We start from the raw sequence: 13729 nt of genomic DNA, 5'->3' as shown, positions 1-13729 counted from the left end.
TCAATCTAACAGTTGGGATGTCAAGGAAAAAACAAGTCACACCAACGTTTACTAATTGCACATCAATTCATATATAAACTAGGAGTGTCAATGAATAGTCGAAATCCAAATCCAAATTCAAAAAATCAGATACTATCCAAAATTTTTGGATATCGGATATTGGATTTGGATGTTATTTTAACATTCAAATGAGTTTTGGATACGAATTCAGATGTTACAAAATCCGATTCGATAATATCCGCTCTGATTTAAATACATGTTATATATTCATGTTATACAACAAAACTCATCTATATATATACATAGTCTTATGTATTCGTGTTATACAACGAAGTTTATGTTTTAAATCTTTATCTTCTCTAAACTCAAATGCAAGAACCAAATAGAGGGTGAGTTTCGTCGTTTCGACTAGACGATCTCCGTAACCAACGTCTTCTCTGGTTGGTGAGCATCCAGGTAATACTTACTTCCTTCCTCTCTCTCTCTCAAAGCAAAACCCTTTTTTTTTCACTATGTGAACTCCATGACCACCATCTTCTCCGCCCGACGAGTTCCATGATCACCATTTTATCCGGCTGACGAGCATCCATGATTCCAGGTAGATACTTCATCTCCTTCTCTCTCTCTCTCAAAGTAAAATCCAATTTTTTTCCTTTAAAAATCCATCTGCTTCAACCTCAAACCAAAATGGGAAAATCAATTGAGATTTTTACAAATTGAAGGGGATGGTAGAGATTGAATCTAATTTTCATAGGATTTTTATTGGATCGGATATTCAATATACTTTTCAAATTTGAATTCGAATATTGGTCAGTGATATCCGATCAGATTCGAATTCGAATTTGGATATCACTAAATTTTTTTGGATTCGAATTCGGATATAGCACTATTCGATCGGATACCTATCCGTTGATAGCCTTAATATAATATCACCAAAGAATAGTTACAGTTAGTGTAACATTAGTAAAAATTGGTGTGGCAATAGTAAGATAGGCATGTTAGGCTGCCGAACTCCTTTGGGTTCCCTCCTATTTTCAGTCAATAAATACAGCCACATGTCTCTCGTCCTCTCCACTCTCTATTCTCCTCTAAATATCATACCTTTGGGCGCCAAAACCGCGTGTCCTCTCTCTCTCCCTCCCTCTCCGTACACTTCTCTTACGTTATTGCTTCTATGTCCGTACACTTCCTGTCGGCAGTATTGCGAGAATCAACATTTTTAGCAATTTGACTTCTTTATTGTTCTTCGTTCAGATCTCCCACCGAGATCTCCAGGTAAAAAGAAATTCAAGATTACAATTAGTCAATTTGAGTTCTTTAATAGCTTTTATTTTGATTATACTTGTAATTGTTCATTGTTTAATCTGAAAATTTCAGTATATTTAGCATAATTATTTCGAATTATTAGTGATTCTGACCAGAATCTTGTTTTTTTTTCTTCTCCATTTGGCCAGATCTACGTATCTAGGGTTAGTTTCCAATGTCTTCGATTCCTGTACTTGTGAAATCGAATGGAAATGAGTTTGAATCTGCAAATTCTGATTCCAAATCTGCTTTAAACTCATTCGGTGAGATGAATTCATGTAATGGGAATGCAAAGACTTTCAAAATCTTTGTGGGATACGATCCTCGCGAAGATCTTGCATACGAGGTCTGTCGATACTCGGTCTTGAAGCGGACTTCGATTCCATTGGAGGTGATTCCAATCAAACAGTCTGATCTGAGGAAAAATGGGCTGTATTGGCGTGAGAGAGGGAAGACCGAGAGTACAGAGTTCTCGTTTAGTCGATTTTTGACTCCTTATCTCGCAAACTTTGAGGGATGGGCAATGTTTGTGGATTGTGATTTCCTTTATCTTGCGGATTTTAAAGAATTGACAGAGCTGATCGATGATAAATACGCGATAATGTGTGTTCAGCACGATTATACCCCTAAGGAGAGTACTAAGATGGATGGGGTTGTGCAGACCGTTTACCCGAGAAAGAATTGGTCTTCTATGGTTTTGTATAATTGTGGTCATCCGAAGAATCGGATTTTGACACCCGAGCTGGTGAATTCCCAAACAGGCGCTTTTCTTCATAGGTTTATGTGGCTCGATGATCATGAAATTGGGTCGATTCCATTTGTTTGGAATTTTCTTGTGGGACATAACAAGGTTGATGAAAATGATCCAAAAACACTTCCCAAAGCCATACATTATACTACTGGTGGACCTTGGTTTGAGGCTTGGAAGAACTGTGATTTTGCAGATGAGTGGGTGAATGAAATGGAAGAATACAAGAAGGAAATGAAGCTGGTCTGAAAAAAGAAGAAGAAGAAGAATACAAATTCGCTAGTAAATGCATTTTTTTCCTAGTTTTTGGGTATTTGATGGTTGTATGTTTGATTTGTTGTTCGGTTTTACAGTAATTTTTAGTGATTGTGTAGGCATTGCAGGTGTCTGCCATTTGTTACGTTTTCTTCAACTTATGACATTTCTATGTAATTCCAAGATCATCATTCAATCATTTTTAATTATTATTAAAGTTGTCTTTATTCTAAGACCCAAGGTTCAAATTGTTGGTTGGGGTGTTGGGCCAGATATGGAACTTAGGCATGGGCACTTGAAGTGGCTGTGATTTGCAAAATGATCGACTAACAATGTGAACATGATAATATGTAGAATAAACCTTCAATTATGATGTATTTTGCAAAATGAGTCCTAATCATTCCCATCAATTGGAGAATTATAAAAGAAATAGTTGATTAATAGATTATTATCTAGCAATAACTCAATTTATGTGGGTTGTTTTCTCTGGATAGTATTTAATGTCATATATGCAGTTGCATTATTCCTTACTAAGAAGCTACACTTAAATGTTGTGATGATGCAAATGTAGATGCAGAAAGAGATCTAATGTCTGGTTGAGAGTTAGGTGTACATCCAATGTCATCTTGATACATTTAGTTTTTAGTACATTTAATTTCACTACATAGACTTTTTACCTACGTATGTTTTATGATTTCTTATATAACTATTTTTGTTGTTGTTAATTAACCCCTTTTTAACTCCGCCAATGTAAAATTATATGTTTTACATTGCCAGTCCCAAGCCCGGATAAAGGAGGAGGGAAAAGGATGGTACCAAGTCCGGATGACTATGCTCATTGTGTATAGTTAGCTTGTTTCTAACTACATGTAATTTGCAGGTCTTAGTTGGTGCTGCTATTGTTGATTATAGCAATTGGTACCATATTGATTTGTACATAACTTGGAAATTACTCATTCAATTTGCATTTACTGTTTTTTGTCCAGTTGGATTATACTTTTTTTAGTATGATTCATTTAAAGTTTCATCATATTGCTGATCTCTTGACTGTTTGGCTTAACTAAAATGGTTGCTTTTCTTTGTTTTGGTGAATTTGCATGCCGAAGTAAATACATGTCAACAAGGACTTCAGGACCATTTAAGTAAAGGTGATAACCATTGCTGTTTTGTTTATCTTCTATCTGTATGTTCATTTATGGATTTAATTCAATGATAGGGAAGAGTAAGCAGGGGTGCTGCATTTTGTGTTAGAGTTGGCTTGAATTGGCTCGGTTGTTAAACTAAGATAGATTAAATGCTACTTGATCAGATTATACAAATAAACGATTTTCCATGAACGTTGGTGATGAGAGCAATGGGACTGATGATGATGCGGATGATCAGATTTCTGGTGAAGTGCTTTACTCTTTGTTTATGAGCAATTGAATTTTCATTTTGTGGTGAATTTTTTCTGTGTTATGCCTTCAACATTTGGAATTATTCAAATATTCTTAGATTGTCTGTTTTGCATGGGATCCCATCAAGTGCACTTTTTTTTTTTTTAATTAATTGCAGAATTTCCTTCTTTTCCTATCATATATTTCATATGTGAGCCTGCATACCCATATAACTGATGGTTGCTTTGAACAATATTGCAGATGATTACGACCGGTCAATAAATGAGGCTATAAAGATAACAAAGTATGGATTATCTCAGCTTGATCATATATCTCCCATCATCTTGGATTTCATATTATATCATCTTGGAAGAATTGTCATTTAACTTTGACACCACTAAAATGTTCCTATTGTTGAAGTTTGTGGCATTTTTGTTTGTATATCAGGCAAATACAATCTTCCCTAGAACCCATTGTCAGAAGAGAAGTTAATGTGAAAATTGAGGTATCTACTAATGGTAGATTGAATGGTCCTTCACATACTCCTCAACATTTCTCTTATGATGTGCCATCCCCAAAGTCAACTGATAATGAAGAACCTGACGAAGAGCATAAACCTGGACCTCTGGACCGTAGGTATGTTTTTCCTCCCATTCATTGTTGTCTCTTAAATTTCTTGGCTGTTATATGCCACACTAATCTTCGTGCTCACTGTTTTAATTTATTGTCACAAAGGAACAAGATATGGTTTGGGGGGGGGGGGGTTGAGGATGACAATCTCTTTCTCGAACTTGTCCGAATTAACCAAAGTGAACCTTCACCAGTTAATTGCTGAATCCGAACTTGATTACTATGTCACTACCCAATATATGTTATTATGTTTGTGGAAGTTTATTAATTCAGGTTCCTTAAGTTGGAGTATTTGTTCTGATTTGCTCACTTTTCAATTTTATATGAGATAGAACGAGCTCTAAGAATATTTATTCTTAAATTCCATTATTCTGAAATATTATAAATTTTGAAGATGGGAAGTAGATTGTAAATATCTTTATTGATGTCAGTAATTCAAGACTTGAGAAGACAACTAAAGGAGTTTTATGAACAAGCCAAATAAAATGCTAAAATGAGTAGTTAGGTTTTATTCTACACTGTTAAGTGTCTTCTGCTCCTCTTTTTAAGTCTCAGTAATTTTCATTTGAATTAAGAAAAACGGTTCTATTCTTTTTCATGGTTGAACTTCACGTTGAAGATTGAACTTCCTTCCAGTTCCAGTCCATAACTTTCTTACTATTTGCGTATGGTTTAAATTTTATTTGTGGGAAATGCATCGTTAAGAAATATTTTTAATCCTAGAAATAGCAAGAAGATGGTTTGGAGGAATTTTGTTGTTGGTTTTTGACATCTCTAGTGATTTCAATAGATCAAAACTAACGGAAGCAACAAAAGGGGTGCTAGGAATTACCTTTTTTTTCACCCCAGAGAAGATTTTTTACTGTTTCTTGTAACATGGGCATTAAACAGAATTGAATTGAGGAACAGGATTCACCCCAAAGTTCTGGGACAAGGGTTTGATAATGATCCGTTCTAATCTGAATTGTGTAGTAAAAATTGAACTTCCATCATTCAAGCTTTTTAATGTAAATGTTCTTTGGCAGAAATGTTTTAATTCCTAACTTGGAAAGTGCATGTTTCCTTTGCGCACTTGTTCGACTGGTGTGATATTTTTCCTTTTGGATTAAAATGGGTTGCTTTACCAATGGTGTGGCTGTTATACAGGAAGACACGTGGAATGGGAGCTGGTCGCAAGCTGAAGTCCCACCGTAGAAGGCAAAGGTGGGCTGACAAATCATACAAAAAATCCCACCTTGGCAATGAGTGGAAGAAGCCTTTTGCTGGTTCTTCTCATGCAAAAGGAATTGTTCTTGATAAGATGTAAGACTGATTTTAGCGCCCTTTTTCTTTCAACTCCTTTTTCTTCCACTATCGTAACTTTGAATGCAAAGCCTAACAAAGGGTTTTATTGCTTTCCACAGCGGAATTGAAGCTAAGCGGCCTAACTCTGCTATTCGAAATGTGCTAGAGTTCAGCTGATTAAGAATGGGAAGAAGATTGCTGCCTTTGTACCCAATGATGGTTGCTTAAACTACATAGAAGAAAACGTAAATCTATCATAAAAACTTCGGCAAAGTTCAGCAGCCTTCACTAGTAATGGATGCATCCCATTTGTTTTGTTGATCTTGAGTACAATGTGTGGATTTGTTTGTGCAGGACGAGGTTTTGATTGCTGGGTTTGGACATAAGGGGCATGCTGTTGGAGATATTCCTGGAGTCAGGTTCAAGGTTGTGAAGGTAATCTTCGTTTAGTATCGATATTGGTATTGGTATTTGTGTTGGTGTTGATGCTTGATATCATTGAGTCATTTGGTACTTTTGCACCTTCACAACATTGTTGGTGTTGCTATTAATGCTTCATTAGTGAGCCATTTGATGCACTTGCACCGTTGGTATGTATTGTGGATGCTTGCTTAATGATCTATTTGGAATGTATTGTTGGTGGTTAGAATACATTTGGGTACAACTCAAACACGTATATTTAGCTCAAACAGGTACATTTAGTTATGTACCAAATGGTGTTGCTCAAACAGATACACAATCACGGTACCGTTAGTGTTGGTGTTTCATTCAATTTTGGTTTTTATTTCATTTATAAGAGTATGGATGATTTGCAGCAGGTTTTAATTGGGGTTGTTGATGTTGTAGTTGTTACAAGGTTATTAGCTTTCTTATAACTTACAAGTAACCTACAGGTATGCTCACTGTGTATAGTTAGCTTGTTTCTAACTACATGTAATTTGCAGGTTTCAGAGATCAAACTACAATTCATCAAAATATCCCTGTATGAAGTCAGAAAGAGTGGGTCAGAAGGAACCGTATTGGTTCCACTATTAATTGTATACTAGTTTTTCTGTAACGAAGCAAATAGGTGGGAGCTGCATTCATATAAACATTGGTTATATAGGTGTTTAGCTTATTTTTCATAAAAAGTGAGTCTGGAGCACGGAGATGGGAGAAAGTTGTTATTACAGAAGCGAAGTGGTTGACATCTCGATGGTGAGCTTCATACGCTCGGATCACAATCACAACATCCTTTAGATTGGCATCCTTGGGCAACCTCCAATAGTCTATAGCAATAGCAGGAGCTGGAACATTTTCTATTGCACCACTTTCAATATCCTTCAAGTACTCTGTATATGAATGTATTGCCACCTCCTCCAAATACCCAACAACTCTATGAGCCAGCTTAGGGGAATGCATAGAGAGCACAAAAAAGGCATTGAAGAAGACTCTCTGCACTGTTACATTTTTTTCAATTTATAAATTCAGAAAAAAATAATTTTTTCTATATTATAAATCAAGAAAAACGACTGTCTAAGACAGTCGTTTTGACTGTTGTTTTTTCCGACTGTTTTGGTCTGTTGCAATTAAAAAACCACTCCTTTTAAAACGACTCTTTTTGTGACTGTAGGAGCAGTCGTTTTTGGCGCATTATGACGTAGTGAGAGTTGATTTTTCTTCTCCTGGTTGCTTTTTATCTATACATTTGTATTGGGAATATTTGGTGTTCTCTAATTTTCTGAAAAATAAAACTTATTTATTGCACACTAAAAAATTTCTTACACCCTCTCCCCCCCTCCCGATGAGTTCCTTATATTTCGGAAAAATTAATGTGTACTCTATATTTTCCTCGGCAAACCTGACTTTCCTCCCCCTGAGCTACAAAACTGGGAGGAGCTGTCATATGCACTTATTCTGAGAGCTCCCTATGAAGGAAAGCATTCTTAGCATCCAGATGATGTAAATAGATTCTTTTCTATCTAGATTACATCTATAAAAAGTTAAATTAGATCTGTATTCAAGTTATGTGGCTCTGACATATTAGTTCACGCCTTGATAGTGGAGCTTTAAATGTTTTGGTTTTACAAACTGGCCTTCTTTGGCCTTGGGTGTTTTTAGATTATGTTTGATTAGCTGATCAAGCTCAATATTTGTTAATAGAAGACAATATCATCTTTGAAACAAAGGCCTGTGTTATGAAGCATGATCAATGTCACTGGAATCTTACCTTTTATTGTTTCCCTCCTGCTTTGTTTTGTCCCTCTCCCTTATAATTGATAATTCTAATAACTGCTAAATAAGTTTCATACATGGTGCAGGAACAAGGGAATATTTTTTGTGGCCATTGACCAAAATAGGCCACTTTTAGAGCACGGTCCATTTGACATTCGTTTAGGTTAGTGGAGCTTTTTTGGGCTATCTACTTAACTCCTTTTAAACTCTATTATGGATTTTTTCGAAGGCACATTTGTTTTTCTAGGAATTGCTTCTGTTTTTTTTCTTCCTTTCCAGTCTTTATTGGATGTTCTATGTGATTTTGTCTTCTGAAATGGTGATTAAACTATTGAGCATTTTTTTAAAATTTATTACCAGATATGTCGTGCAGTGTGCTTGAAATGAACATGTTGAGGCTAAATGAATTTGGTTGTGTGTTTTGTGTTTTAATGATTAGCTGTGTGTTCATATCTAATGTAGTTCATATTTTCTCCCTCATCCAGCTTTCAGGAAAGGAGTGGCGTCAAATTCTTGAGGTTAGCCTGTCTAAACTTTTCAATGCTTACAACTTGTCTTAAGCATTTTCTTCACACTATAGAAGCTAATTATTTGTGTGAAATCATGTATATTTGATATCCTTCTTAAACTTTATGTTGCTAAAAGCAATCAATTAATGCTGGGGATAAAAAAAAATGCACTGAAAATGGCTGTTTTGATTACTAGATTACTTGATGCTTAAAAGTCATGTCTAGCAGCCAATCCACTTAGTATCATGGTGACAAGTGACTGCTATTTGTTGAGAAATCTTAAATTTTCTCATTTAAAAAAAGAAGAAAAAGACCACCTTCATTGATTTGCATCTTGGAAGGGAAAAGAAACACTTGGACCTTACCTACTGTCATTATGTCGTATGAATAACAGATTTAATACCTAGTATCGTGGTGTCTTTTTCATACTTCTTTATGCCCTTTTCCTTTGGGTCACCTTGGATGGAAGCATCACGGGTTTGGTGTTCTTTAGCATAGGGGGCCAGAACCCAACAAAAAATTTATATGTTATAAACCAGATCTATGATTTCCTTATTTCTCTCTCTTCAGGTGCTTTTGATCATATACTTCAGTATCTTTTCCTTTTTATTCAAAATTTTAATGTTCATTTCGTGCTAATAGCCATTCTTTCTTACCCACCCCCAACCCCTTTACTGTTTAAAAGGATTACAGGCAAAACCATCCAGAAGTTACAGTTCTTGACCCACCAGATGCCATACAACGTGTACACAATCTCCAGTCCATGCTCCAGGATGTGGCTGATCTGAACTTGTCTGATTGCTAAGGTAATTACTGTTGTAGTTTTCCTAGCGATAGGACATATCTGGGGATCATAGTGGGTACTGATTCTGGATCTTTCTTTTGTTTTCTGACCAAGAATAATGTGGATGCCTTGGGCTTTATATCGTTTTAGTTTGGCACTTTGGCTGGAACCAATTAGTGCTCCAGTTTTAGTTTTTATTTGGTTTCCATAATTTTGGGTATCTGGGATTTTGTTTGTTTGTTTCCTTTTGTTTTTGGAATGGGTGGGATAAGATTTGGACTTGAGAGATAAAAATGTCTGTTTTTGTAAAGAACAAGCTCGTTTCTAAATTCTGAAGTGTAGAGTTCATGAGAATTTTGAGAATTTTTTTATTATTTGTTAAATGAAGTACATTGTGGATTTGCAGGCATTCTTTGATCTCTTTTATATTTTTCTGGGAGTTTTTGGTTTTATTAGTTGTTAGTTTGATCTGAAGAAAATTGCGATCGGAGCCGATAAAAATTCCCATTCTGTATACTTTAATATATGTTTTATTTGGGCTTGTTTCTTGATAAATTTATATTTTAGAAGTTGTGAATTATGTAATTTTAAATACCTTCTGTTATGTGATCTACACCAGGGATTGTTTGATCTTAATTGTTTGTTTTTGTTGTTGTTATATCTCTTTCACTTCTTTGTAGAACATTTGTGATGCCTTCGACGATGTGCATTAATCCAATACACAATAAGAAAGGGATCCTCCATAAATCTAGTAATGCAAGCTCAGAGGAAAGGTGGGTTCTCTTTATATTTCTTTAGAAACCATTTCTTGTTTTTGTCATCTTCAGTCATTGTTTCTTTCTATTGAAACATGGGCTGGGTCATTTTCCCCAATTTAAGGTCGTCTTGTTTTATCTGATAGATGGGCAGCGGGCTCCTGCACAATGGACTCTTTGTATGATTTGGACTTCATGTCCGAAAATGTGCCTGTAATCCTTGACAATTCCAAAATTTGGTACCAGGTGCTATTGACAAGCATGAAGTTGGGAGCTAGGAGGGTCGTCCATGTGGAAGGAACTACTCGGTTTGATCTCAAGGAAAACAGTCACTACTCTAACCTCTTGCTCATAAACCGCACTGCGAGCCCTCTCATGGTAAACTCACTTTCTATATTCGCTTGACTTCCTCTTACCTCAAGATGTAAAGAAAGGTATGGGGAGGCCAACTAGGCCAGCCCTAAACTAGGAATTTGGCCGAGTGTTGAGAATAATTTCACTCAAAGAAACTTGGCTTGCATTTTTATCCAAAAAAGGGAAAGAAAAAAAAAAGAAGAGAGAAAACTTGATGGGACAATGTTTGACTTGGTCACTGCATGTCTGTTTTGGCCTTGTCAAGACATTGAAGTTCAGCTGATTCACAACTCACATATATTATACATATCAGTTCCTTCTGAAGCTGTGTGGGACTCAGCCATAACTGTAAAACGTTCTAGTTCTTCCATATATCTTGATCAGCATAATCATTCAGGTTTATGGAGTGCAAGGATCGAAACAATCGCAGTGCCATAGCACTTCCATATTCATCTCTCCCTTCTATGGCAGCCAGGAAACTAGGAGATGCAGTGGAGAAGGTGTGTCATCTGTAAGTTAACTTGCTATTTTTTTTTTTTCGATGACTGGGGATGTCTTATTGCTGAACAAAACTAGATTCAACATGTAGTTTCTCTTTACATGTTTAGTGCCATTTGTGAGATCTATTTGGTGCATTGTAACTACTTTGTTATATTTCTTTTTCATTTATGAAAACTGAGACTTTATTGATAATTACATGTTGTGATGAAGGTGATGAGATGGATGGGTTGGCAAGGCTAGGAAAGACAATCAGAAATGATTGTGTTCATGGAAATTTAGGAGTGTTCCTACATATGATAAGATAAGGGAAGTTTGATTGAGATGCCTAACCGCCTAAGCACTATGGTGACATGTATTACATTATCTTTCTCCTTTATTTCTCCTGAAGTTTTTTATTTTATTTTAAAAATCTTGGATAATCACAAGTTTGCATCGTTCTTTCTTTCCTTTTTTTAAATATTGTACTTCACTGAATAAGCATTTTTTTTTTCATATTTGACATTTTCTTTCATTTGTAGGACATTTTGTACCAAATTAGGGTGTCCTGTGGGATCCCTTTACCAAATTTTAACTAAATGGGAGTCTTCTGTTTAACTGTGTATCTTTGATGTGTACTTCGAACATTCTTCCGAAATTACTCACTGATCTCATGTGTCATCTGTGACCTTGTATGCCATCTCTTTAGCACTTTGGACCTTGTGTGACACATGCCACGTATTCTGCAGTGGTTAGTGACATGTAGCAGAATAAACAAGTCACAATTTGTTACTCACAATCCTTGATTCAGATTCTTGAACGTTGTTTAGTATGGACACACTTGAGTAGACACGGTTTTAGACATGATTGAATGGGGGGAACAAGACTAGTTCAACCTATTCCAAATTTAAGGCTTTGATGGTGATGAATATTGTTTTATTTCTATTGAGATAAATAAAATAAATTATCGCATGGACTTCACTGTTTTCTATGGCGAGGCATCACTGCCTAGGGGAGCTCATTGTAATTTGCAGTTCTTTTCAGTGATAATGCACTCATGCTATTGTCATGCTGTTACTCTTTTACTTGTTTCTCCACATATTTGGTGATTGTAAGGACTTCACATTCTTAACAAATACATTTGTGCATAGAATTCTGATCTCTTAAGCTATTTTAGCTCCACAGATTAAGGCACGTCTTGGTGATTATGATGTTATTCATGTTCGTCGAGGTGACAAGATAAAGACCAGAAAGGACAGATTTGGAGTTGTAAGGAGTCTTCATCCTCATCTTGACCGGGATACCCACGCAGAATTTATTCTACATAGAATTACAAAATGGGTTCCAACAGGGCGAACTCTTTTTATCGCATCGAATGAGAGGACACCAGGATTCTTTTCACTCCTCTCTGCCAGGTAAACCTTTGCAAATGCAATTTCTTGGTTCCCCTGTGAGAAAACCTCTGAGAATATGTTTTAGCAAGAATGTAGGTCCACTCATTTCCTAGTGTTAACTCAAGAAGGCACATGCCTCATGAGGGTAGTATTTTATCATGGTATTGGATTCCAAGGTTTTATGGATTCCTTCTTTGTTATTGGAGTCAACCTCAAAGCCATGATATCTCAAAATGAGGCCATAGACATAGAGAAACTCTTTTTTGTTCATTTATCTCAAACTTCGTGAAGAACTCCAATCTATGTCTACCTCTTCACGAACAAAAAAACTGGGCTCATCAATTTTCTTTCCAAGTGTGCCATGGATAACAGGTTGAGGAGCACGCTAATTTTCTGTCCCAGATTAAAACTTATGTACGCCCACATGTCTGTAGGTTAATAATTCTTCATGGCATCTTATGACATCCATTGGTGTTGCACACCTAGCTGAACATACATAAGGAAAAGTTGTGGATGCCATGGGGGAGAAAATCACGACAAAGATTAAAATCATGACCAAGAATAATGTGGATGCCTTGGGGGAGAAAATATCGTGTTCAGTGTGCCTTCAGGTTCAGCTTTACTTCTTAATCAACTTCTCTTATCTAGACAAATATGAAGAACCTTATACGTTTGAGTCTGATAATTTTTTTTCAGGATTTCCAAGTGGGAGAGATGGTTTGAAGCTTGCCTCAGTGTCACCACTTGTTTCATCTACCTTGCATTGATACATGGCTCCTTAAGCAAGGTTCTAGCCCACTGTGCACAAGGGATTTGTAGTGTTCTTATTCTAAATTACAATATCAAGAGTTTTTTTTTTCTACTAATATCTTGAGGTTCTTTTAATTGATTCAATTCTTAATTATTACCCAAGATCTACCCGGTTTTTTACTAAATTTTTTAGGTATACGATGTCAACATTGATATGTAATGGGCTAGAAATTATGTATAAAATTGTTTAGAGTTGTTCCTTTTTTCTTTGTTTCTACAAGATTTTCAACTAGTTTCTGTTTATCTCCACAAAGAGCATCAATTTCTCCTCATTAAGTTAGAAATTAACATTCTATGATTACTGTGAAGAGTTAGAAAGACTAAACTTAGATGGATTTTCTACCATTTGATCATCTAGTAATCTTTAGGCTATAAGGTTGGTTCTGAGAAGGGAATGGATGCAAATGTTGACTAGGCTATCCATATGTCTGATTATATTTTCTATTGAGCTGTGGATCACAGGTAGGTTAACAGACCAAGTCCAGTTTTCAGTTGTGTTTTTTTTTTCTTTTTTTGTTGGACCAAAGACATCTTGTGGAAACTTGTTTGGGGTTCTCATGAACTTCCAACTGTAATAGAAATCTGGTGTTCTACTACAATCATGAACCAATGACTTGCATTTTCAGTTTAATTACATACAATAATATTCGTAAATATCAGTTTTTGTAGGGTAAATTCCCAAATAATTACAAAAGTTTTTGGTATTTTCAAAATTTTGCTAATGTTAGACAAAATCGTCATGTAATGTTGACATTTTGAGGTAGTTTTGTCAAATGATACCTAATTCCTCGTGATTTGTGGTCTGAGTGTTTGGCACGCAACATTACGGGAGTA

At 35.8% G+C, this 13729-nt stretch overlaps 1 protein-coding gene and 2 pseudogenes across 4 annotated transcripts; all 3 read left to right on the top strand.

Moving 5' to 3' along the window:
- The first annotated feature begins 440 nt into the window (after nucleotides 1-440).
- On the top strand, nucleotides 441-2541 carry LOC147390946 (protein CDI pseudogene; annotated as a pseudogene). Of its 2 annotated transcripts, none has more exons than XR_015182557.1 (2): nucleotides 441-598; nucleotides 1455-2541. The product of XR_015182557.1 is annotated as a protein CDI pseudogene, transcript variant X2 (transcript). The 2 variants fall into 2 exon arrangements; XR_015182556.1 differs by lacking the exon at nucleotides 441-598 and adding an exon at nucleotides 1064-1275.
- Nucleotides 2542-2684: 143 nt separating this feature from the next.
- LOC147390945 (uncharacterized) lies at nucleotides 2685-9776 on the top strand (annotated as a pseudogene). The gene is made up of 9 exons (XR_015182558.1): nucleotides 2685-3456; nucleotides 3618-3698; nucleotides 3946-3988; nucleotides 4132-4320; nucleotides 5461-5616; nucleotides 5718-5843; nucleotides 5953-6033; nucleotides 8298-8330; nucleotides 9007-9776. The product of XR_015182558.1 is annotated as an uncharacterized LOC147390945 (transcript).
- Nucleotides 9777-9807: 31 nt separating this feature from the next.
- On the top strand, nucleotides 9808-13095 carry LOC147390944 (uncharacterized). The gene is made up of 5 exons (XM_086458954.1): nucleotides 9808-9878; nucleotides 10007-10238; nucleotides 10612-10725; nucleotides 11877-12106; nucleotides 12782-13095. Exons 1-5 carry the CDS (start codon nucleotides 9808-9810, stop codon nucleotides 12957-12959), a joined length of 825 nt encoding a protein of 274 aa, XP_086315080.1. The 3' UTR covers nucleotides 12960-13095.
- Nucleotides 13096-13729: the final 634 nt, after the last annotated feature.

This window comes from Akebia trifoliata, chromosome 11 (genome assembly GCF_017979445.1).
Source record: "Akebia trifoliata isolate Shusen 1 chromosome 11, ASM1797944v1, whole genome shotgun sequence".
Classification (NCBI taxonomy): Eukaryota; Viridiplantae; Streptophyta; class Magnoliopsida; order Ranunculales; family Lardizabalaceae; genus Akebia; species Akebia trifoliata.
This window is presented reverse-complemented; position numbering and strand designations above follow the sequence as displayed.

Bases quoted from the DNA above. Each gene is read 5' to 3' on its own strand.
- LOC147390944 (XM_086458954.1), top strand. From the start codon at position 9,808: ATGTGCATTAATCCAATACACAATAAGAAAGGGATCCTCCATAAATCT. The intron at 10,726-11,876 runs GTAAGTTAACTT...TTAGCTCCACAG, and splicing joins GTGGAGAAGGTGTGTCATCT to ATTAAGGCACGTCTTGGTGA. The intron at 12,107-12,781 runs GTAAACCTTTGC...ATTTTTTTTCAG, and splicing joins TTTTCACTCCTCTCTGCCAG to GATTTCCAAGTGGGAGAGAT.